This window comes from Necator americanus, chromosome V (assembly GCF_031761385.1).
Source record: "Necator americanus strain Aroian chromosome V, whole genome shotgun sequence".
Lineage (NCBI taxonomy): Eukaryota > Metazoa > Nematoda > Chromadorea > Rhabditida > Ancylostomatidae > Necator > Necator americanus.
Genome location: NC_087375.1, coordinates 3,452,668 through 3,479,422, shown reverse-complemented (window position 1 = coordinate 3,479,422; position 26,755 = coordinate 3,452,668). Strand labels below are relative to the sequence as shown.

Sequence of the window (26,755 nt, the reverse complement as noted above, 5' to 3'; positions counted from 1 at the left end):
CAAAAATTGATCACACACACACACACACACACACCAACTGACCACCATATTCACGAGAAAATTCGAGTTTTTCTGACTGATTTTTTTTTCTGATAAAAAAAAAACCTACGCCGATTAATTGAGAGCAGAGTTTCTGTTGTTCTATCGCTTCCAATGTCCTCCACCCATTCCCATAATAGGTTTTTCTATTCCTCATTTTGTTTTTACCACCTTTTCCGGTTTTTTCCCCTGCTGCTGTTTTTTTTTTTTGTTCTTATTCGAGAGTTTTTCAAGGATCATTTGATGCATTCTATGGCATACCACGAATGTGAAGAACAACTTCGGCCGCGTTAATACCTCGTTTAAATGCAAGAACGAGGAAAGTGTTAAAAATGCTCTTTTTTATCCACGCTTGACACTCAATTTCAGTGGTTAATAAAAAGAAATCGATAGAAATAAAACAAATCAAATTTCAACTTATTTGTGGAGACACAGAAAAAATTCTCTATGAAACACTATAACACTTCCTAAATCCCTTTTATTCTTACGGTGAATTTTTAGCTTCGATAAAAAAAGCTCATTTTCTTAACATAACATTTAATATGACGTAGTATACATATAATTTAGCACAATATATTATTATAAAGATGTAACGGACGGAATGGGCCGGTTTAGCGCAGTCGGTAAAAGGTCCTAGTGGAACTGCACGATCAATCAGAAGTTCAAAACCGCTTCGGTGCCACCTAGCGTTTCCTTCCTTTGGAAAATTGCTACCAGAAATGTCTGAGAGGATTAAAACAAATGGTGCCTTGATACATAGGTCCCATATCCTTAATTTGGGCCCGGAGGAAATTCGAAAATGTCCTAAAAAGCTCTTCTGGTCGCATTCACCCAAACTATCTTATATGCTCGTACTTCACATCTACATTTTTTCTTTTTTCTTTTTTTTCTCATCGCAGTGATGACATGAGGGAGAAAAAAAGATGTGACATCGACAACACAACATTGCTTTTTTTAATGTTTTCATTATTTTCGATTTAATTTCACGTAATCCTTTTGATCTGTCATAAAAACACAATTACCGGGTTGCCGAGAGGATGGCTCTGACAATAACAGACGTTCATACATAGGGCCGCCAGCGCTACATATGTAGGGATCGGTTATTTTTTTTCCCATCCTTTCTATTTTATCGTCAATTCAGCTTCAAAATTTCCCAATCAGCACAACTTTTCTGGATTCTCAGATTTTTTTCAATTTTGTTCGGATATTATTTTTTCTGGAATTTCTGAATTTATCTCCTCTGAATATTTTTTCTTGTTGTTGCTCTCTAATTTATCATGTTTTATAGTTAAAAAAAAGTTCCTATCTAATCTTAGGTTCTTTTTTTTTCTTCTTTTTCTTCTTCTTCTTCTTCTTATTATTATTATTATTATTATTATTATTTAAAGAAATCATAACATTTAAAAATACCACGTTTCACATTTTTATTCCATATTTTGGAGTGAAAAACTTAGACGAAATCCTGGTGAACTCTGTTCTTTCTTGTTTCTGTTTTATGGGACACCTTTTGGTGATTTCACATAAATAAACAAATAAGCAAATAAATAAATTCTACTCATTCCATGATTCCTAAGAACCATATAGTGCAATTTTTCACAAAAACAACACGTTTGATGAAAATATTCTGTTGATTATTGTTATATTTTGCTTAATATTTTTGTTTATGAGTTTTTCTCTTTTTTGCCGAATTTCCTTTTGCTGGATCGGTGCTGGATTGTTCCGCTGTTGTTATCGTCAACGATGTGCCGGTGGGTGTAGGAGCGTTTTTTTTTCTCTCGCCTTGGGCGAAAATCCTCAGATGATCGTAGATCAGTGATCTGGTGTGCGTGATTGGGTTAGTCTTCTTCTTAATGCAAAAACTTTGGTCTGCCCTCTTCCAGATCTACTTGGTTACTTCTGAACGGAAGCACTTAGATGGATGGATGTAATGCATCCGGTATAGCCTTCAAACATCGTTGAGATATCCTAAAACTTTCGTCGCGAACCTTCTAAGCAGAAAGAAAAGTGAAATATATAGAAAAGGGAAATTTTATTGTTGGAACAATTGTCTTCGACGAAATAAGTGAATTTTCTGGATTTGCCCTCTGTGAAATGTGAGTTCTGTACTGAATTGTCAGAAAAAAAGACCCTCGGGCTTTGATGTGCGAAATTCTTCCTAAAGAGCTCCGCAAAGACACTCGTTCTTCTGCTTGGACTTTTTGAAAGTAAAAAATTTATAATGAAATGGATTAAACTAACTTATTTTTATTTAATTAATGGATTTTCCCAGAAATTCGGCATAGAACCTGTACCCGCGAAAAGCGAAAATTTTAAAATAATTCCGGAAGAATTATTTTTGATATGAATTGTAAAATTGCTTTTGCGCTGTAAATTAACTACTTTTCTATCTCCGTAGACTAATAACGAAACGGAAATAAATGTCCTATTAAGATTTTTTTCTTTTCTTTCTTTTTTTCATTTTTCCTCTCGACAATTCCTCTTTAGTTCTTTTTTTTTACTAATCCTCTCTCCTCTCCCCCTTCCCCCTACCCATCCTCCCTAAAAAAATTTCTTGTGGCTTCATTCCTGGCTGAAACCTCAAAACACAGCTAAGAATTTCGAAACGAGATAGAAATGAAAAGAGAAATTGAAATTTTGAAATGAATGAATTTTATCCTGAAATCATTTTAGATTGCTTCCTGTAGAAGTTCTTCTTGCTCAGAATTCGTGGTATTTTTTCTTTCTCGTCCTTATTTCTTGATGTAATTTGGAACGTTTGGTGTATAAATTCGAAGAAGTTAAAGTTACATTATTTTACTTGGTTTTTTTTTTACTAGTGAAATGATTCTTATTTTGCAGAGAAAAAAAAACCTACCAAAATGACACTTATCATATTTCTATGGAAATTCTATGAATATTAAAGGAAAAAATGAATTCTGTAAATATTAAATGATATTTGATATTGTTTTCTCATAAATGAATAATTTTCAGAATTCAATTATGTTGAGCGTTTTCTTCAAATGTTTATCCACGAACATAAAATGTTAGAATGACGTGATGGTGGCAGATATGCATACATACATACATGAACAGATCAAAAGATTTGATCTGCGGTCGAAGGAGGAGGAGGAGGAGGAGGTGAGTTGGTTGCGTGACTCAGCAGCTCAGGACTCGTGCAAATCCCTCCCAGAAGGGAGGGGGATTCCTCCTCCCAAAAAAGAGGAATTTTTGAGAATTCCATGAAAAAAAAATGTGTCCAGGTGTTAAAATCGTTGAAAAACTGAAGCAGATTTCAGTTGGTCTGCATTTGTCCCACGAAGTGGGAAAAAAAGAAGGAATCCAGCTGAGCTGGGCTCAATTTTCTAAAATATGTTGGATTGCTCTGGACTTCCGGAGCCTCGGAAACACCTCGGTTTTTCCCTTGCGCTCACACCGAGGCCACGCCCACTGTTGAGATCACAGAACTACTGTGGACAAATAGAATAGCGGTTCCGTTTCGTTTTCCCGTGCGTTTAACGCTTCATGGATTTATATAAAAGCGTCCAAATCAAAAGAATTGTGGTTCCTTTATGTAATTCTAAGCATTCCCTCCAAGAAACCACTTTATTCCTTTATTCTTTTCCACATTCGTCGTTCTTTGAATTTCCTTATTTTTTCCATGTTTTCTGCTTATTCTCTAAAAATTTATTTTTTTCTAAAATGTTCTCAACTTTCTCTTACATTTTAGCTTCGTCTGGACAACAAAAATTGGTCACATTCCAAAATTTTAAACAGTTTCTTAATTTTTCTTCCTTTTCTGACTCTTCTCCAGAAAATTTAATTTTTCTAGAATTTTCTCAACTTTCTCTATTTTTAGCTTGTTTCGACAAAAAAATGGTTATACTTCGCAATCTCCAGCAATTTGAAAGTCTCACAAAATTTTTGTATCAATAACTTATTTATTTTTTTATTTATTAATAACGCTCATTGGCGTGTGAAATGGTGAGCTAAGTATAAACATAAACAAATACAAAAAATAAATAGTAAAAAAAAGCAGCAGAAAGAACACCCATTGAGCAAGGATTCGTCCCGTGTACGATTCCGGTTCCGGCACAAAAATTATTCAGTGTTCAAACGCATTAAAAAACTAAAAATATAGTTGGATTAATATAATTGAAGATAATTTCGGATCGAAACAAAAAAATAGAAACCACCAACGCGCTATGACGTTACAATGGAATTTTCACTAACGACTTTCTGTAACGTCAAATGAGGTGTGTTGATTTTATTACCACATTATCGTATCTGAGGAGGTTAAATGGTTTTCAGTAAAAATATACAATACAATTACATGCGTGAATTTTATTGTATAATTATACTATGTATTATTTGTATTTTTATAAATATAATTATATTTTAAATATATATTCGTATTTATTATATATTACTAAGAAAAAAAAAACTGAATCACAAACGAAGACTGATTTATTATAGCCTATAAACAAAAGCTAATCTTTGCAAAACTAAAAAGTCACCGAGTACTTTACTCGATTTTATTTAATCCCTTTTAAAATTTTATTTTTGTTATTTTATTTTATTTAATCAGTTTCATTTTCTTTTCATGTTTCTGAGATGAATGTTATGGTGACCCTCCAAATCGCGTCACCTTCCAGAAAAATTGCACTTTTCCAGGAAAAATAAATCGCAGGATTTTTTTCTTTAAGCAAAATATTCTATGCTTTCCTACAGTTCTCATTCTTATCTCTTTTTAGGGTAAAATGGTGACTGTGGTCAATTAAAATAATCAGTTTTTCCGAAAGAGGATCTGTCTTTATCTTTATATATATATATATTTATTTATTTATTTATTTATCGTTTATTTTTTCTTTTGAATGAATTATTTGCTTATTTATGTCTGGAAATATTAATAATGATAAAATATAATATTAAAATTATTTCATTTTATAATTATCTATGGCCATTTGCATTTATTATTATTATTATTACTTACCAAATGTTTTTCAATCTTTTGATTTATATGTGAACTCCACGAACTTTTACGACGATTATTTATGAACCACCTGCTTATATGTAATTGATTGCCACAACACCATGTCTGGCTTTTATTTCTGTAGGTTTAGTCGAAAAATTTCATCTATTGAACAATTTATATTCTACTTATGGTGTTAATTTTGACTTTATCATATTTCTTTGAAGGATATGAAATAAAAATAAATCTTTGATTGATAAGTATTGGATTTTAAAATCTCATCGTTAGCTTTTGAGGGAGATCGGTAATTCTAGCCGCCTCCTTTGGAAATCTTCCAGGTCTTCTCGAAATCCTGATTTTCTTATCCAATACATGAAGATGGACAATTTTTTCAGATTTATTATTTTCGTTGTTGTCTGAATTTCTGAGTCCACATTTAAAAGCTGCTTTTTTAGGATTTATAGGACAAAGTTAGAAATGAATAATGATTTAATGTTTTTGTTGTTTTAGTTCACATTTTATTTACTCGTATTTATTTATTCACAGTCACATCAACATGGTGCACCGACAATTAATAAAACGCACATTATTTGAGACAGAAGAAAAGAAAAATCGCGAAAATTCCAGAAGAAAATCGGCAACTATATTTCCTATATTTAACTAACTATATTTACCACTGGACGACTTTTAACAGTGTTCTAATCATAATTAACTTTATTAAGTCTTTAATAGGTTGCAAGTCCAGGCGTAAGTGATATAAAAGCTAAGGAAGGCAACTAGAATCATCTATTGAGGAAAATTACGACACTAAAAATGAAAACATCTGAGAATCTAAGCAGAAAGAAGCATAACATCTGAGAAACATGAAAAGGAGTAGTGTGCCGTGAAAATAATGATCTTCGTCTTTTTTTTCCATTGATATGCCATCTTTCATAGATGGTTCTATTATAAATCTTGTTATAGTTCTGAAATGCGTGCTCCAATTCCACTTGGACGCTCTACGCTTTCTTATTATATGTTATATATTATTTTTATTTTTCAAATTTTTTTTATTATTATAATTTTTATTGGGCGGGTGTAGTGTAGCGGTTAGAGGTTCCGCTTACTGCACGATCGATGAGGAGTTCGAATCCTCCCTAAAGCTCACCAAGTTTTTCATCCCTTCAGGGTCGACAAATTGGTACCAGACTTGTCTGAGAGGATAAAAACAATGACTTGACCCATCGGCTAGCCACCGCAAGTCATTGTAGAGGGCAGATACACGTTCGTAAACCTCAAACGATTCTGAATTGAAATGAACGTGGGGGCGCATCCCAAGCGGATTGATTAACGCCAGAAACTTTATCCTTTATCCTTTATAATTTTTATTACATATTATTATCATATTTATATTTGTCCTATACTATTTATTTTATTATTTTATTTATATTATTATGAGGCTTTATTATCGAGAAAATTCGTTGTCTTCATCTTTTTATATTTTCTTTAACTTTATTATGTTGTGATGTTATGTTCACATAATATTAATAATTACACAATAATAATTACAAAATAATAGTTTTAATAATTTTTAAATAAAAATAGTTCTTTAATTCCTTACTTTTTTACACTAGTATAATTCTGCTTTGGATATTCCAAAGGGAATAATTTGGGCCTCACGTAGGAGTAGCGGATTGGCAGAAGATCAACTCATCAACTTGTGTCGTCCGCACTGTCGATGGTTCGAAACTGCCCTAGGGCAACCACGTCCTTCAATCATCACTGTGAAGTCCTAGGCAAGTATGGTAATGGTGGTACCAGACTTGTCTGGGAGGATAAGGACACCGACACCGATACGGTGGCTCAATTATCCTCTACTATTATTTTTTTATATTATTTTATATTATTTTATTATTTATTATATTTATTTATTACATTGTAAAAACAAAGATAGAGGCTGAATCGTTCCGTTTTTTTCGTTTTCTGAATTGTTTCCAGAATCTTTTCGCCTCTACCCGGACGATCAACCCCTAGGTGAGCCTCCTCTGATGCTCCTCAGCGGGGAGAGCGGAGGCGAATACAGAACAAAATGTTCATTTATTTATTTATTACGCTCCAGAACAAAATATTTATTTATTTATTTATTTATAATTTATAATTCATTATTATTACGCAAAATATGTGATAGTGCATATATATTAGTAAGAAAAGAGGAAATGAGTAAACAATAAATAAAAAAAGAAATAGCCAGGTGTTTTGATGTTGGAAGCGTTGAGCGCATCCCAAAAAGGTTTGGGAATCCTTGAGCACTATCTATCTTTAATCTTTAAATAAATAAATATTATTCTTTAAATACAGGGCTTTGGACGACGGGAACGACGGTAAAACATTGAAATCATGCGGTTTCTTCGTTATCCATCCGAATCCGCCCTTTACATTTGTTTTTATTCAGTAATTCAAACATATTCAAAAATACCCAAAGCAATTGCCGTTATTTTTCATACGACAATTTCCTTGATGTAGTTCTGCAGGGTTTCCCACCGGCGCCCCGTTTTGTGTCGATCTAACCTATTTGATGTTGTTCATTTTTCGTTTACGAAAATATTTCCCTTGGCTTTTCCTGTTTTCGTGATCATATTCGACTCTTTCACTTGACTGCAGCGGATTCGGGTTTAGTTCCTCTCCAGGATTACGGTAGAATTACTTTATATGGGGCAAGAAGTGTCGTGCTGTCCTACGCTAAAGCTGTTACGTTTCTCCTGGAAAAAAGTGTGGAAGCATTTCGCCAAAATGTTAAGGCATTCGGATATTATCGCATTTAAAGTGGACGTTGACAATGGCATCGTATCCTGTATGTGTTTTTTTTTTCGATTCCGATATTAGTACATCGTCTCTAGACAATAAAGGGAATAAATCCTAACAAGGATGTGTCGTCGCTTGTCGACTTTAATCCACAAGACCTTGGAGGACACTTGTGTAACCCGGAAGTATTCGGACTAGCAGATTTATCAAATCCGTGTGTCTTCTCAAGGATTTTCTGACCTTAGAGAAATCAAAGGTTAAAGGCGTCATCCCACGAATCTGAGGTGGTACGGATTTCAGGTGGAGAATTAGTATACGGGATCGTAGAATATGCAGAGAAGGGTGATTTCGTCCATTTCTTCCTAATTTCCGTAAAAAACGGCCCGGAAGATACGGCTTCGGACGTTTTGGCGCACTATTTTCTACAAGAAGTTCGACTGGAGCACGCCAGCCTTGTGCTCCCGCACATCTTCCGGACCGTTTTTTACGGCAGTTAGGAAGAAATGGACAGAATCACCCTTCTCTCCATAATCTACGATCCCGTATACAAATACTCCTCCTGAAATCCGTACCACCTCAGATTCGTGGAGTGATGCCTTTAATCCACAAGACCCTGGAGGACTAAACTGAACTTGTGCACACCGGATGCTATTTGGACCAGCAGTTTCGTCAAATCCGTGTGTCATCTCAAGGATTTCTTGACCTTAGAGAAATGAAATGTTTAGTTGGTACGGTAGTGGTTGTGGCGGTATGAATCACGAAGGCAAGCTTTGAATATTGTTCGCTTTGCTAATGACCTACGTACACATTGTCGTAGAACCCTATTACTGTATTTACAGTACATCCATATTATCGAAGACTGTGTACTGTAAATAGCAATGTTCCAAGCGGAAACAAACTTCCTCCTTGCCTTCCTTTTATTCCTGACAGTGCCAGTACCGCTGTTCAATACACGGGCCACATCGGACTATCGATAGTGAGGACGTAGCATACGATAATACAGAAACAGGGAAACGGGAAATTTTTTATGTAGGTAGGGTATTTATTTTAGGTATTTATTTATTTTTATTATTAGTATTTACTATTATTTCTCTTAGGTATTTATTTTATTTAGATAGCCGTGAGGAGTTCATAGACAGCTGGGAGTGACATCTTTCCATTTCTTTTCCGGAACATTTCCTCGACTTCCTTCATTGGTCTTGTTGTACTTTATTTATTCATGCAGCAAACACTGTTCAGTAGAGAACTTTTCAAAAATTTCTAGAAATTTAGAAAAAATCTCTCTCTTTCACTTTTAATAAACCTCTTTGATTTCTCTTCAACCGCATTCGCTAAGTTTGGAAATGTGGTATTTTTTCCAAAGACTACATTAGATAATTTAATAATTTTGTACATTAGAGTAATTTTGAACGGGATCAGCCATATATTTCTTATCCATCTTTGTCGACGCCCATTTGTTTTGGTGTTGGTGTGTTTATTCGTTGAATTTCCAGTTAACTTAATTTTTTAGGATACTTTCCCAGCTTAGAATTCTCCTAGCATCTCGATATAGACTATCAAAAAATTTTCTACAGTAACGTAGAGAAAGAATTTCGAACATTTCTGGAACAGGTGGCTTCAAAAAACTAGTAGTTTAATGTGCTCACCCGTGCGAACGCGACGCACGACGAAAACGCGTGACACACGCTTCTTCTCTGCTTGACATCGCCTTTTCACTCTCCTAAGCGAAGGCGTCTACGAGGTTGAACAAATCTGGCGCTGACTATAAACCTGGTTATATTCTGTTACTATTATTCCGAGGATAATTTTTGATAATTTCTAATAATAGTAAATTTCTAATAATTATTGTTATATTACAATAATAATATTTCTAATATTTTTAATAAATGACTATTTTCTACAGGTCGTCCACGGGAAGATCAACAAACATCTTTAGAGAAAAAAACTCGACAACTGATTTTCTACGAGATCTTATTCTTAACTTATTTACTACCTCTTTTTACTTATTTCTTAATAATTACCTAATTATTTACTTAGCTTATTTATTTCACTGGTTTATATTCCATATTGAGATGTCCGAAATCAAAATAAAAGGATATGTCTAGGATTTCTTGCTACATGTTGTAAGATACTGAAATATTTTGGTATATATGAGGTAACTATGAATTCTTGGTAGATCTAATTAACACTTTGATATTTTTGTTCACATATTTATTTTATTATTTATTTATTTTAGGATGTTGTTTATTTATTTTTCTTTTCATCTTCTATTCTTTAATATTTTGGCATATATGAGGTAACTATGAATTCTGGGTAGATCTAATTGACATTAGTTCCTTCTGGATGTAATTGACAGTATTTTTGATGTCTCATCACTCTTTCTGATCTCTGCCGATCAATAGAATCATCCGTGAAAATTTTGCTTTCATTCGTTCTCCGACCTCCAATTCTGCGTACGGGTGTTTTCATCTTCATGGAATCTGTGCCGAGAAATTTTTCACCTCAACAAACTCATTTCTCACTAACTCCTCACACAAATCACTTCAGATGAAGCTATGCGTAATGATATCAGTGTGGATTTCACTAAATGAGTGCATAGTTATCGATAACGACTACAACGTTGCGATGGAGGACGAGATGACGTCATCGCCCACGTCGCAAGGAACAAAACGCAAGGATCGACGTAACTGTACCAGAGACACGGCGATCATTGATAAACTACTTAATGGGACCGGTTACAACAAATTCCGTATACCAAGTAAGAATTCTGAGTATTTTCTTTTCCCGAAAAAAAATTAAAATATTGTGGATGCATGTTTGTGTACTCGGAGAGCAATTATTTTTATTATTTTATTATTTTGCTTCATTTTTATCGATGAAGTCCGTAAAGGACGCGATGTTTATCACAGTTCTGGATGTACTTTTAAAGGGACGGCAGGGTGCGCACTTCGTCCAAAGACTAGCAAGCGAAAGTAGTAAGGGCGATCTGATTTGATAAGTTTTTAATTTACTTATTATTTAATTTATTTAAAATTTCTAATTTTTGCAGTTTGTAAAAAGAGGAAAATGATCTACTCCCATCAAATATTTTTAGCGATTAGAGTAGGATTGAAGACATGAAATTAGCGGCTAGCGCTAGCGTACTTGACCTAACGTTGAGATCGAATAAGGCTTAGAAAATAAATAAGTTTCAAGTTTTAATGGTATAATTTCGCTCTCATCTATTTTCTTTACTGTTCTCTAGGATTAGTTCGTTTAAGAAGGTGTAGAATGTGTATATGATGACGGTGCTTGACGAGCGTTTTCTGTTTGAAAAATCTTGAAGATGTTTTTTAATCGACAGGATATCTCCGGATCTTTACAAATTTTTGAACTCATTTTCTCTCATAAATTATAGTATGTAATGTAATATAATATGTAATATAAATAAGAAATAATATGATAATAGAAAAGTAGGAAAACATTTCTAGTATCTTTACGTAATTGTGTTTCTTCTCGTTATGACGGGATCCTGTTAGTGTCTTCCTGAAAATGTCCATAAGATCTGACTAAAAATTCAAAAAATTGCGGTAAAATGCCTTTTTTTGAATTTTTAGTTTTTAATTTTTTGAATCATATGGAAAAAAAATATGAGACGGATCTAATGATAGAAAAATAGGAAAAACATTCCAAGTACTCCTACGCGATTGCATTTCCTCAGCCATTATGACGGGACTCTATTAATGTATTGTTTTTCTAATTTTTTCCTTGAATTATCCTCGTAAGCAGAAAACAAGTACTATATTCTATATAATACATGCTCTAATCGTATTTATATGGGCGAGATGAAACATCCTGACGTTAATTCCTGAATCCATATTCGGTACGGTTAATTTCGTTTTGTCTCGGGGCGTGTATGTAGCAGTCGAGTAGCGTGGATTAATAAATGACAAGTGGCGGCGATGTAGAACGACGGAGTGAGTTGCCGGGTGACGTCAAACAAATCCTTTTTAAGCGCTCTCTGGATCTTAACGTAACAGAGACGTTCGTAGTGCGTGAAGAGGAAAAAAAAGATCCGTTCATTTAGGATCCGTGGAGAAAAATTTGCAAAGAAAAATCCACAAAAAAAACCACGAATATCCTAAAATTAGAAGAAAATTGGGTAAGAAGAAAAGGTGCCACGAAAAACCTAAAGTTAGAGAAAAATTGGGTAAAAAGAAAATTGGAGAAAAAGAAAAATTCAGTATGATAAAAAAATATCTTCCTTCTCAGATGACGATGGCGTCCGAGTTTCCGTGGAATTCTGGATCCAAGCAATCACCTCCATTAATGAAATCACCAACGATTTTGAGGTATCCGAGAATTTTCCCCGGGGGGGGGGGAATTCTTTACATTTTGTGACTTGATTTTTTTTCTTTTCCAGATGGATATTTATATTAATGAAATGTGGTTGGATCCAGCATTAAATTTTGCGAATCTTAATCCATGTAAACATAATCTTTCACTTAGTCATCAGGTAGGCGGTTAACACGTGAAATCCTTGGGACATCTGGATGGCATCTGGATGATCTACTTAGAGTTTGTTTGTTTGTTTGTTTGTTTCAGGTTCTCGATAGATTATGGACCCCAAATAGTTGCTTTATCAATAGCAAATTTGCGGAAATACATGACTCCCCGTTCAAGTATGTTCTCGCTTTGTTTTTGTTGATTTCTTTTATTTATTTATTGTTATAAACGCGCAAAATCCGAGCAAAAACCTAGCAGGAAAGAAAAAAGAAAATAACGAAAGTTAGAGCTCATTTAAACTAAAATAATTAGGGGTCCCAGGCAGAAATTCTGCTCTATTAACAAAAATTCTTGATAATTGAATGATTTCATGTACTCCACTATAATCCCTTCTATAAACTAAAGTAAATTTATTCAGAATTTGAAATGTTTCATTTTTAATTTTGCTATTTAAATACATTCAATAATCACCTAAGAAACTTTCAATAAATTTATATATACAAAATAGAGAAAATCGGATTGATTAGAGTCGTCTCTTCGGGAAAAATTGGTTGATTTCTAATGTAACATACTAAAATCCACTTGTTTTTACACCTTAATGTTTTTTTCTTTGTGTTGGAAAATTTGTAGTTGTGAAAAAAAAATTGTGCATAGTTTAGGAACTCCAGATTAGGTCTTCTGGTTATCGTCAATTTCTGGAGTTCTAATTCCTTAAAAAGAGAATTTTTTTTAAAAATAGAATAATAGTGATTTCTATCCTTTTAGAATAAGAGCTGTTTTTAAAGAAAATAAATTTGAAAAAATGGTTTCTAACTACTGAATTCCACGTTTTCTTCTTCAAAGGTGTTTGTCGAACATATTTTATGCTATTTTCAACTTCGAAAGGCGATTCTAATCAATCAGAATTTTTAAAAACCGGCCATTATGTTATACGAGTGCCTTAGGGATTCACTTTATGGTATTTGCTCTTGTTGTTTGTAACCAACTTTCCAACTTGGGTTTTGTGGATATCGACCAACTTTTGAAACCAACGCACGACGCACGAAGCTGTGAAACGTCGAGTTCGAGCGTAAATGTGAGAGACGAAAAGAAACAACTTCACTCCTATGGGGGGACGGTGGGAGGGTAGGAGGGTGACCTCTCATCCTTACTCTCCATGTGCGTGACAAATTCCCTCAAAAGCTATTAGACGTCTCAAATTCCCGATATAGAAGGGAAGGAATGCTGATATTCGTTGAGAATTTGAACAAATGAATTTGTAATTTGAATTTGTATTAAGTATTAGGAAAATAATAATATTTAATATTAAGAAAATAAACTTATAATTTAAATTTGTAATTTTTGAATTTGTAAATGAAAAAAAAATAAAGAACAGATCAGCATATCTTTTTTTGACAAAGGACAAATACACTGGTATGAAAAACTTTAAAAAAAAGAAGAAGAAGAAAAGAAGAAGAGAAAAAAGAATGGGACAAGAAACGAAAAAGAGAAGAAATAATGGGAAAAAAGTAATTTTCTCATAAAATGTCACTTCCAAGTAATATAACCCGATGAATTTTGGACCGTACCGTATAGAAAGAACTGTTACAGTATAGTACAGAAGATAAGTGAACGCAGTGTGAACCAATAAATTTTTACTGGATAATAATATGATCAAATCAAACTTCAAGTGTTCGTCCACTTGACCATATAGATGCCATAATGAATAAGTTATATATGAAATTATATATGAATGCGGCTCTATTATCAAAAAATCCTCATTTTTCTAGTTTTAATTGCAATTTTTTAATTGCTATGCTTTCAATTGTTTCAGGAACGTTTTCCTAATGCTCTATCCAAACGGAACTGTATGGGTGAACTATGTGGGTGAAATTTTACGATATTTTTTGTACAGTAAAACGAAATAGCATTTTTCACATCTCAAATTTCAATTTCAATTTTTCAATTCCTGGATTGGAGATACAAGAAAAAATTGCAGAGAGTAAATGTGAAAGGACCATGTGCCTTATCTCTGGAACTCTTTCCACTTGACATACAGGAGTGTTTTCTCATCTATGAGAGGTAAGAGGTATCCGAAAAAAAGAACTCATTTTAGGGACCCAAATCTTTTTTTTCCCAAAACAACTCTTTTTAGCGGAGTAAAGGTGCATCAGGTGTGTGTTCTGAGCACAAGTAAATGTTTACAGAAATTTGGGTAAACATCTGATGAAATTCTGAATCTAAATTAGGCACAGGATGAGCTTCTCTGAACGCTTCGGATTGGTGTCTAGGGCCAAAGCTTAGATATCGGCATAAAAACAATATATAACTAACAACTACATAACTAACTACTACAATATATAACTATAATATATAACTAACTAACTAACGAACCAATTTTATATAACTAAGAAGGAACTGGTACCATAATTAGAGTTGGACGTCCGTGTTCAACTGGACTGACGCAACGCGTCTTCGGTCGCGATGCGTCCCTAACGCGGGCCCTGATCGATAGCGCATTTTCGCTCCGTTCTATGTGCTCCTCGGAGCACTTCCGCCTAACCGAACGCTATTTTTGCGGCCCTGTAGATCAGTGACATCGATGATCATATGATCATCCCTCCTATATTTTCCTCATTTTCCTTTTATTTTATTCAAATCGTTATGTTCTCTTTTCTGTCTTTTCACTTTGTATTCACTGTTTTTGCCCTTTTTTCGTACGCCATTGAGAGTAATAAATAATTAAACAAATAAATAAATTTCAGTTTCAACTACAACAATCAAGAAGTACAGATGCGATGGGCTGAAACCAGCCCTAATCCGGTGGTAACGATGACGCCGATTGTTCTGCCCGATTTCGATCTGATCAAGGTCTCACCAACGCTCGTCAACGCTGTACGTTAATAAGGAAACTTCCAGAATTTCCCAACTTCGGCTAATTCCTTGCTCAATTCAGGCTGTTAGAAAACTTTTAAGCCGAGAACATGAACCCAACACATCACGTGCACATTTTATAATTAGAAACCCTTTCAAATTTATTAAGTGTACTATATACCTTTACAATAAATCATTAAAAGATCATAAAAGATCAGCGAATCAATAATTGATTTAGGGTGATTTTTAGGAGGTTTCTCGTGGTTTTAAGATTCCTTTGAGTCAATTGTTTATTCTCGAAAGCATATCCTAAAATAAAAAAAAATATATGTGTGGCAAAGTCGTATTCGAGATTTCCGACCTTTCATACAAGAAGGATGCATGATTACGTTCAATATCAAGAATTAGGAAGACCACTATGATAAAAAAAATTAAAAATTTTTATGCGGAGAAGAAAAGAAACCTTCGAAGGATATTGTGGCAGAGTTCCATGTTTTTTTTACAAATTTTCTAAGCTGAAAAACCCTGTCAATATACGAGGTACGTGGACGCTACAGTGACGCTCGTGTTCCAGAATTATTCAAAAATTGAGTGAAAAAACTATTCCTTTCGAATCCCTGATTACAGTATTAGAGATGATTTTCTTCTTTTTCGACAACAGAACCAGTTTTGAAAAAAATAATTACGATTCATCATTCGGAAATCCCCTGAATATTCACGGATCACCTTGGAATATTTTCAGCCATATCCAGCTGGTTGGTGGGACGAGTTACATGTGCGGTTAACGTTTGAACGGCGATACATTTGGTACTTCATGCAGGCATATCTTCCCACCTACCTCACTATTTTTATAAGGTAAATTATTTTCTTTAATTTTTTTTGTTTATGTGTACAAAACAAAAACATGAAGAAGAAATTCGTGTGTTGATTTCCAGTTGGATCTCGTTTTCGCTTGGACCGCGGGCAATTCCCGCTCGTACGATGCTTGGCGTGAACTCATTGCTGGCGATGATTTTTCAGTTTGGAAATATTATGCGAAATCTGCCCAGGGTCTCGTATATTAAAGCAATCGGTAAGAAGAAGGATTATATTTTTCAAAAAATTTGAGCGATTGAAGATTGAACAACTAAATCACCGAGCACTGAAACATGTACATAGATAGAAGGAACACTGTTATCCAGGGTCAATTCAGGATTCAACCAGGACTAATTTGTTCCATATTGACTGAGAAGTAGAGCACATTTGTTCATTTAATTGTTTGAAACATTTTTAAAGACATCTGGAATAGTCATCGAGGCAGAAGACGACGATATTCTGATTCAAAACCATCCAAACAATCAAACAACAAACAACAACAAACAAAAATCCAAACATTATGTGTCTATTCACGAGAATGTATGTGCTTAGAAAAAACAAAAAAATTCACCACTTTTTGTAGGAAAAAAAAACCTATATTTTTACACTCAAAAAAATCGATTGTTCTCTCGTACCCCATACATATGTATCGGTTTTTGGACCATCACTTTCTTCCGATTGTGAAGGGTATATTTAAAGGAAAATATATAGAATATTAGGTACCAATTTGATGAATAATTAATGGCACTTTCTTAAAATTTAAATTGGGGCTCAGAGAAGAAAAACAAAAGTTAAGCGCTGTGTAATCTATTATTTGAAAGAGCATTTCTTTTCCTACAAGTGAGTGTTTTCGGTTTTCTATTCAGCTTCATTTTATACAGGTTTTTTATTTTATTCACGAGTTATACTTGCAGTGTTCTCAATATATGTAGTAGCACAAGTTTTTTTTTTACACTTTTCTCATCACTGCATTAGACCTTATCTGTAACTAAGTCCTTTAAATCCCGTTCTATTTCAGATGTCTGGATGTTAATGTCGATGACATTCGTTTTCTGTAGCCTACTAGAGCTAGCAATTGTTGGTTATAAGGTGAAAAATGAAGAAATGGTGAAAAAGAGAGGCGCCACATACCACAAGAAAATGTCATCACCGCATCTTGTAGGTTATCGTGTGCATTTTCGTTATTATTGATCGTATTCACAAGTATTTTTTTTTAAATTTCAGGCTAACCATAGTTTGGACACTTTTGAGTCCTCTCCGGCTGGTCTTTGTCGTTACGAGCAACGATTTGTGCTACCGATGGAACGTCGTGGAATGTGTTGGGGATGTCATCTACGAAATTTACGGGATTGGCCACCGGAGAAAATTGATCGTATATCAGCTTTTATGTTTCCAGCTTGTTTTGCTCTATTTAATGTGAGTATTATTTAGCTTTTTTTTTCATTCGCTGGCACATCGTCACAAAAAAAATGTTTAAAAAAAAGAACCAGATATAGAAATTATATAGGATGTATCCTAATGCCGAAAATAAAGTACAATCCTTAGGTTCCTTAGAACAGGATATCATTACCGTAACCACTATCAATTCTCTTGCATGGGACCTTTTTTTAACGTACCCTCTCGGCATCGGCATGGGTGCAGCGCAGTTGGTGAGAGGTCCGACTTCACCTGCATGATCGATCGATGGTTCGAAACCGCGCTGGCGCCAACCAAGTCTTTCATCCGTCCGGATGTTGAGTGTTTCATCCAGCGACGCGGCAGATTTTTACGTTCGGGTTTCATAAATCCGTATAGGTCGACAACATCGCTAGTGGATGAACATTCGGAAATTTGTGCAGTTGTTTTGTAAAAATTTTTTTCTTGGTTAGAACTAAAATCTTCAAAAAAGAATTAAATGAACACTTAATTATTTATTACTTTATAACTTACTTAATAATTGAACTGACTTAATTGCACTTAATTAAGCAGTTAATCAAACAGTCAGTCGTTTTTGCTACCAATATTTTGATGAAAAAGAAAAAAATAGGAAAAGTTTGTAGAAAAATTCATCTAGCATTGAATATTACGTTTTTTTACGTTAATAGAGAAATTCGGTGAGATCTTAACCTACTTTAGGTGAAAATTTACCGAAACCGACCAGTTCGAAAGCAAGTTTCAGTAAACACGTAAACAATAAACATTTAGTTGAAACAAACAAACTCTGCGCTTCTTTATCAGCGTTCAGATCGTTGCTAGGTTTTAGAAAAAAAATCAACAAACAACAAATTTATCTTTAGATCATCGATAATTACAAGATTGAGCGCTATTTACGTTTAACGGTTACGGATCAGTGTTTCGATTCCAACTTGTAATTACAAAAAGTATTCACAATCACGTGTTTCTTTGTTTCTTTTTATTTTTCATTTGTTCTTATTCAATTTGTTTCAATAAGTCATTAATTTTTTCGACAATTGTTGGTCTCACACAGTAGAGTCATTTAGTTGGTTCTTTTTTTAGAGAGAGGAAGAGAGTTTCCATCTCTGAGACCAGTTTTTTTTTGTTATGTGATCGAATATGGTTCAAAAGTTCAAAAAAAATTTGAATCTTAATTTTTAATTTGAAAAAATCTTTAAAAAATCTGAGCGCTTCTAATATTATTATTATTATTGCTATTATTATATTAGTAGTTATGGGACCCAGGGTATTTCCCTTGATTTCCCTCCAATCGTCGTAAAAAAAAACCGCGTCGAAACCCCTTTAGTTCCTTCGAGGTACATACGTTAGAAAGAAAGTGTAAAGAGAAATTAGCGAACGGATTTTTTTTTGTGCTGAAGGAAAGAAATGAGGTGAAGTTGAAGAGGCGAGGGATTGGAAATTTGTGGGGAAAAAAACGGGAGCACTAATTTCACTATTGAGGTTTTTCTTATCCGAGATTGCTCCAAATTTTTTGCTAACAAAAGCAGTGACATTCTGAGCTCATTTTGGGAACCTTAGGGCTTTAGGAAAGTTTGCCTTAGAGTGTATTTTTTTAACATTTAAGGATAATTGATCAATGAGTGTAAAATTTCGTGAATTTCAGATCCTCTACTGGTCGTTCTACTACCACAAGAAACTGAAGCATATTGCTCAAATGAAACTATGAACTCATTTCCGGATTTTCGTAACAATTTCTTATTGCCTACGTTTGTCCTTCTTTTTCAAATGTATTTGAATATTCATTTATTTTATAAACGTTAAAATATCTTGTAAAGTGCCTGGAGAAAGTCTGTGTTCATTTTGTCTTTTCCTAGTTATTCGTAAATTTCAATAAATTTTCACCAAACATCTCGTTTGATGTCCTCATTCGTTGTTTATTTGATTTAGAAATATTTTCTTTTGGGGAACCAGCAGCGCTCGTGGTTTCGATGAAGCTTCAGCTTATGTTCAACCGTGAAAGTTTTTTTTTTCTAATCATCGAATAGAATAGTTAGGAAAATAAAATTATGGAAATTTTTTAGAACTACGTTGCCCTCAACCCTTAGACGGATGAGTAGAAGCTTCATAGTGAATAGGTAAGAAAGAATAATTCACTCCCTAATATTAATAGACAAATACATACTTCTTGGACTTGTCGTTGTAATTCTTCTGATCCAACTTTTCTGGAAGGTCCACAATGACCAGTAGGATGCTATGGTGGCTGCTTCCGGACGCTTCCTACACGTATTGCACCTATTCAACTAAAATCTCCCCGCTTACTCTTTTCATATAACTCTAGAATGAAAATTCTTCGTTTTTCCCTCCTAGTTCCCTTGCGGATACATTTTACATCAGGCGCGGGTTAAAGGCATCACCCCTCGAATCTGAAGTGGCACGGATTTCAGGCGGGCGATTTCATACGGAATAGTAGATTACGTAGAGGGGGATGATTCTGTTCATTTCTTCCTAATCTCCGTAAAACCGGCCCGGAAGATGCGACGCGTGCACACGGTTGGCGCGCTCTAATCTAACTCGTCGTGGAAAATAGCGCGCCGGAACGCTCGAAGTCATTTCTTCCGGGTAGTTTTTTACGGTAATTAGGAAGAAATGGACGGAATCATCTCTCTCTCTCTCTCCATAATCCACGATCCCGTATACGAATACCCCACCTGAAATCCGTATCACCTCAGCTACGTGGGGTAATGCCTTTAGGTAAACAATTTTCTATCTAGCATCAACAAGTCCCAAAACTTTTAAACTTTTTTTAAATACTCCTAGAGAATACGTGAACACATTCTTCCCATCCCATTTCCTTTTCGATTAACTCACCGATGCCGCGTATACGAGCACTATCCATTCGCAACCATTACGTTGCTACGAGTTTTTTTTTTTGCCTCATAATTTATGGGGTCCAGATTCGAGACAGAACGCTCTTGATTTTTACTTAAAAATCTCTTTTAAAAAATGATTTTTTAAATAGGAAGGAGCTATTACGTTTGGCAAATCGCAATTTTGGTACAAAACCACGGCTCCTAGAATTTTTTGTGTAACATTTGGAAATGTTCTTCAGCGAATACTCCTCGGTCCTCATTTGTACTTATCGACGACTCAAGGACGCTTCCTTCGTATGAAGCAGTCTCAATGACCAAACAAAGGGAATCGTTCCCTAAAAATACAAGTGTTACTAAACAAAATTTTTTGAGTACAATTCTAACAGTTTACAGGGGAATCCGAGAGAATGGGGAGACTAAAGTAATAGAGAGAGATAGATCTACAGAATTCCACTTGAATGGCTTAGATTCGTCTCTCTTTTGCGTAGAAACCGCTTCATCACTGATCATTTGAGCCCGGGACCGTATCAATTCGTTTCCATCTATCGTCCGTAAGTTTTTTTGAGTGATATTTACAAGGATCAGATCATTATACAGTATCCAGCTGGGCCTCAGGCTACTCCCTATCCGAGCATGTCGGCCAATGTCATTGGCAACCTCTTTCCGTAGTCGTTTTGCATGTTTGTGGGGCGTTCAGCCGAACAAATAGTTCATTTATTGTGTTTTTATTTGTTCTCTTTTTCTCTTACTCTCTTGCCTATTTATTTGTTCTTTTTTTTCTGTTCTTCCATTCTCCATCCTTAAAAATATACCATTATTATTACTACTATTATTACAATATTAAAAAATTACTAATAAAAATTATGTAATATGTTGTAATTGCGTATTATACACTATAATTACGTTATATGATTATATATAATATAAAAATACAATAAAATGTAATAAAACTATAAATATTACAAAATATAATTTATATTATAATTAAATAATACGTATACATGTTATAATTGTATTGTAGGTGTGGAAGACGTCACGAATATCTTTTTCTTACGGTTATTATATGTAGATCTTCATAGGAAATTCCATGATGAAAAGGAAATAATCGTTTGACTCGCTGTAGTTCGCTTTTTCTTGGACAAAAAATCGATAGAAAAAATGATTTATTTCTGCTGGATTGTTGCGCATCGCCGCAAAGAAAGATGCTTATGGAATGTTCCGGAACTAATGCGAGAGATCAGCTGATCAGCTGATGGATTCCCTTTCTATTGCAGCGGGAACGGGAAACGCCTATTATATGAATTATAAGAATTATACAAGAATATATATATATATAAGAATTAAGAATAAGAAATAATAAGTAATAAAATAATAATAATAGAAACAATAATATATATATAAGAATTTGATTTTTTTATGTGGTTTTGATTCACGCTAGGTGGAGAAATCCAAGGACTGCCTTAAAATAAGACTTATCTTCGATCTGCACTGTTTTGATCCGTGCTATCCATAAAGTTGGGCATAATATAAGATGCTTAACTCTCTATACGCCTATCTGACTCTTGATCTCTCGTAAACAACCAAGTAAACGGTTCGAACCAGTTGACGACGGTGGCGCCTTCTGCATCAGAACCTGCACGGTTGTCCGTGTTGTCCACACTCATAATCTTAGCTTTAACGGTGCCCGGTGCCGTCGTTGACTCGGACCACTCGCTTTTCTCTCGATCACAGGATTGTAGCTTCCTGAAAACTTCCTCTTCCTACACATCCTGGAATTCTTCGTCTCTTTTCTGAAACCACCACTAATCCTCTCTGTTCCATTTTTGTCATCGTCTTCTAACTGGCGCTTCAGGTTGAAAGATAAAAGGAAAGCGTAAAATTAGCAACAAAAAAAACTGGGATTGCGTCCGAGATTTGGTAAAAGGTAGGCGCAAAGTTGGCAAAAATAGGACTGCGCCCGGGATTTGCGTTCCTTATGTTGGTCCAAAAAATATTAGAAAATACTGAAACTCCCTTAAAATATTTCGTTACAAAAATATTAAATATAATATAATAATATAAAAATAAATATAAATACTCCCCGTAAGTTCAGAAAAGATGTTTTTTTTAGAAAAGATAAGATTTTTTTCGAAGATATTAGTCTAGAAATATTTATTGGATAGATAGAAACCTGCATTTATTTTCGAGGAATCTCTAATACAACTTTATAAAAAAAAGTATAAACTGTCTCCTTGATTTAAAAAAAAAACGTGATTATTGACGGACATCAGGATTTTTTTCAACGGTCAGTGATCCTGATCAGTTTAAAGAGATCCTTGTTTTTCTACACAAAAAAAAATTTAATTAATTTTAACTTCTACTTCATGATCCGCTCATTTTAATTCACTTTTTTAAACTCTTCGCTCTCCTCACTTTGTTTGCTTAAATTGTTCTTTTAAATTTATTTTATCTATTTCGTTTCAGAGCTAAATTATTTTTACCTAACAAAGAGGAAACCGTTGAGCAGAACAGGCAGGCTTTCCATATGGCGTGCGTCGAAGAATCACGGTCGAGTCCCCTTTCAGGACTTCTTTTTTCTCCATCCTCAAAAAATATACTATTATTATTGCTACTATTATTATAATATTAATTAAATCACTAATAAAAATTATGTAATATATTGCAATTACGTATTATGTACTATAATTACGTTATATGATTATACATAATATAAAAAATACAATAAAACGTGATAAAATTGTGTATAATATAAAAGATATAATAATGAAATAAAATAATAAATATAATAATAAATAAAATATAAATACCATTACTACCATAATACTTCTTTACCTGCTACCACGACGACGCAGTGTTCGAAAGATACGATCGGAATACGAACGCGAAGTTCACGTATAATTATTGTATTAATTATATATAAGTGCACTTAGTTATTTAACCATTATTTAATTATTTCTGGAGAAAAAATAGAGCTCTTAGACAAAATTGTGACTTCCGCAAGTTTATTGGGCACACATTTTTTCATCGAATCACGTCACTTCTTTCTGGGGAATCTTTTTGTTGAACTTATCGAATTCTTCGAACCACAGTACGTTTTACATCGGCCATCGCACCTTTAAAGGCATCACCCCACGAATCTGGAGTGGTACGGATTTTCGTATACGGGGTCGTAAATTATGGAGAGGGGGGTGATTCCGTCCATCCTAATTGCCGTAGAAAACGAAGGCCCATAAGATACGGCATCGAGCGTTCCGGCGCGCTATTTTCCACATGGAGTTCGATTGGAGCGCGCCAGCCCTGTGCGGCGCCGCATCTTCGGGGCCGTTTTTTACGGCAACTAGGAAGAAATGGACGGAATCACACACCTCTCCATAGTCTCCCATCCCGTATACGAATACTCCAATTGAAATCCCTACCACCTTAGATTCGTAAGGTGATGCTTTAACACTCATCTGTTTCCCCTTGACTGCCGAGTTTTTCGTTTCCTCAATCAAGATAGTTAATAATTTCTTCGAGAATCCGAATCTTGGAGCAAGTGGAACAAGTTTTGCTATTTATGTTGATTTTTTCTCGTCATTTAATATGATGTAATAGCCAGAATGAGGCATGTTTTTCTGGCTTGTTGTAACCGTTCTCAATGATCATTCGAGATGATTTCTGCCTATCGAATGAAATATGACTTTGTTCTGTCTGCGTAATATCGTTAAGATTCCCTCCTTTAATGGGTATCGTAACTTTGCTTTACGATGATTGTATAACGACGGAAAAAATACAATGATGTACGCTATATTATTATATTATATTTATATTATTACACATTTAAATTATTATACTATATATTGTACTATTTATATATACTATACTATATTTAGCATTTTGATTTTGATATATTGACGATTTTCAAAACAAAAATACACTAGCGTTATTTTTGTCTTGAAAACAAAAATACGCTAGCGTTATTTTTGTTTTGAAAATCGCGTATTTTCAAATTCACAGCGATTATTCGAATTGCAAACAATAAATTAGAAAATAACTCAAACGCGGAGAATAGCATTAAGTAATGTTTCTTTTTAAATTGGGTCCTGAAAAATTTTCCTCGTAAAATTACGTCGTAAATACTAAATATAATATAATGATTAACTTGACTTACCTATTTTTGATATGTATGGGAGGAATAAGAGATAATACAGATCTTATATAATAATATGATATATATAATATATATTTATAATATATAAAGGATAAAATGTCTGGTGATGAGGCAAGTCAGTGTTTTTATTCTCGCTAACAAGACTAGGACCAATTTATCTACCCCGGAGGGATGAAAGGATTGATGAGTACTAGAGCGGATTCGAACCTCCGATCGATCGTGCAGAAAGCGGAACCTCTAACCGCTACACTACACCCACCCTATCGTTGGACACTGCTACTTTATGAGTCATAGTCTTTATAACTATATTTTAGATATAGATAGATATAGGTATAGATGAATAGATAAATAGATAATATACATAGTATATAAAAATAGTACAATATATAATATAATAATTTAAATGTATAATAATATAAATATAATATAATAATAGGTAGTATGTAAATTCTATTGACAGCAAATTCTACCAATTAGGATATTCTTTCCAATAAATCCAAGTTGTTCTAGTTGCGTTGCGTATAAGCAACGTTATAGGTGTTCTTAATATGTTCTTCATTCTATTAATAATTTTTTGACATATAAAGAGATTTTTAATATGTTTAAAAAAAAAGAAAACACTCATTAGGTACGCTATGCAATTCTTACTATATACGAATATATATATATATATATATATATATATATATACGAATACTACACACACGAATTTCTACTGCCGCTGGTCACACGGACACACATACGGTGCCTTGGCGTTAATACAAGTAATTACTCGCACTTAGTTGTTCGTAGAGAACCAGTTGAACTTGGTTGTTATTCTATAAACACCTTATGAAAGTAAATAAACACATTTCCATAGTAGTATACAAACAAATACAACAAACAAATATTGAAATATCAGGAAGGTTTGCCTCAACAATGACCTCTGCTAGTTACATCGCTAGCGTTATTTTTGTTTTGAAAATCGCGTATTTTTAAATTCACAGCGATTATTCGAGTTGCAAACAATAAATTAGAAAATAACTCAAACGCGGAGAATAGCATTAAGTAATGTTTCTTTTTAAATGGGGTCCTGAAAAATTTTCCTCGTAAAATTCCCCTTTCCGGGGTAATTTTCCACGAAAGCAGAGCGGATTTTTCCAGTTCTAACATTAAAAGACCAGACCATAGACTAGGACTAGGAAATGTTTTAAAGGTGTTTTAATCAAGAAGAAAGCAAGAAGCACGAATAAATTCGTAAACTAAGGAAGAATGAAAACTAAGCAAGAGTAAATTTGTTGTCTGTGAAACATGGGGACATTAAGTGGTCCCCAGAAGAGATTCTTCCCACAAAATGTGTATGATCCCTTGTCAACTACGTTCTAATTAAGTCACAGTTCGTAAAGAGAAAAAGAATTTTACGAACAAACCGTTTTCTACCCGAAAAAGTTAGTTTTTATAAAAGAAATCGTAATGTAGTTCAGTTTCGAGAACTTCTCATTCGTGTCCGTTACAGTGAGACAAAAGAGTTTTTGATGATGTCAGCCCGAAGTTCATATTTAATGTACCAAGCACGGGCTAAAGAGAAACTTCTAACATTTGTAAGCAAAGAGAAGCGAGAAAGAAATAAAAGAGTATACTGTAGTATAAAAATGTAAAAGGAAATGTTCAGTGCTTCAGGAAATAATCGCCTTGTTATCCACAATAGATTCTCAGCTTTCTTTTTCTCGTTTTGAGATTTCATTTTTCGTTTCTTTGATCACAGTTTAATTAATCGCAGTTTACGAATTTATTCTTATAATATGTTTGGTTAAATTGTCAAATTATTATTATTAAACTGTCATTATTAATTATTATTATTTATTTATCTTAAAAGATTCATTTGCAAATTAAATTATTTGTGTGCCTTTTAAGCTTCATTAACGAAACTGGTATAGTAAGAATTTAGAAAAATATATTTTTTTAAAAAAACAAGGCAAAAACTGAGAAAAAGTGTGAAATTTGGAATAAATGCTAACGAACAAGAAATTCTACACTTCCAGAGTAATTAGAATAGAAATTAGAGTGTGGATAACTGCTGTTGATGACTGTTTTGCATAATTTTTTTAAAATTTTTTACTGATCCTTTCTTCCGTTACTATTATTATTATTATTATTATTAACATTATTATTATCATTATTATTATTATTGTTATTATTATTAATAGCATCCTATTATTATTATTCCATTTTCTATAGTCATATATATATACTATATTTTTTATATTTTCCTTCTTATTCAAACTCCAAAACGTACCCAGATCTGCGCATTTCCGGCGCATCTCACAGCAAATCATTTCTGGATCTTCCATTTTTTCAAACACAAACTACTGTTTGCCATTATTATCCTATTTTTATTGA

General features: G+C 33.8%; 1 protein-coding gene across 2 annotated transcripts; it reads left to right on the top strand.

Annotated features, from left to right (window-relative positions):
- Nucleotides 1-10,315: 10,315 nt before the first annotated feature.
- RB195_012814 (uncharacterized protein) lies at nucleotides 10,316-19,082 on the top strand (the record flags this gene model as incomplete). Of its 2 annotated transcripts, XM_064202370.1 has the most annotated exons (10): nucleotides 10,316-10,526; nucleotides 12,020-12,099; nucleotides 12,171-12,263; nucleotides 12,353-12,429; nucleotides 14,998-15,127; nucleotides 15,849-15,961; nucleotides 16,042-16,178; nucleotides 16,980-17,119; nucleotides 17,186-17,377; nucleotides 19,020-19,082. In XM_064202370.1, the coding sequence occupies 10 exons, from the start codon at nucleotides 10,316-10,318 to the stop codon at nucleotides 19,080-19,082; spliced, it is 1,236 nt and encodes a 411-aa protein (XP_064058251.1). The 2 variants fall into 2 exon arrangements, with proteins under 2 accessions (XP_064058251.1, XP_064058252.1); XM_064202371.1 differs by lacking the exons at nucleotides 10,316-10,526; nucleotides 12,020-12,099; nucleotides 12,171-12,263; nucleotides 12,353-12,429 and having other exon boundaries at nucleotides 15,026-15,127.
- Nucleotides 19,083-26,755: the final 7,673 nt, after the last annotated feature.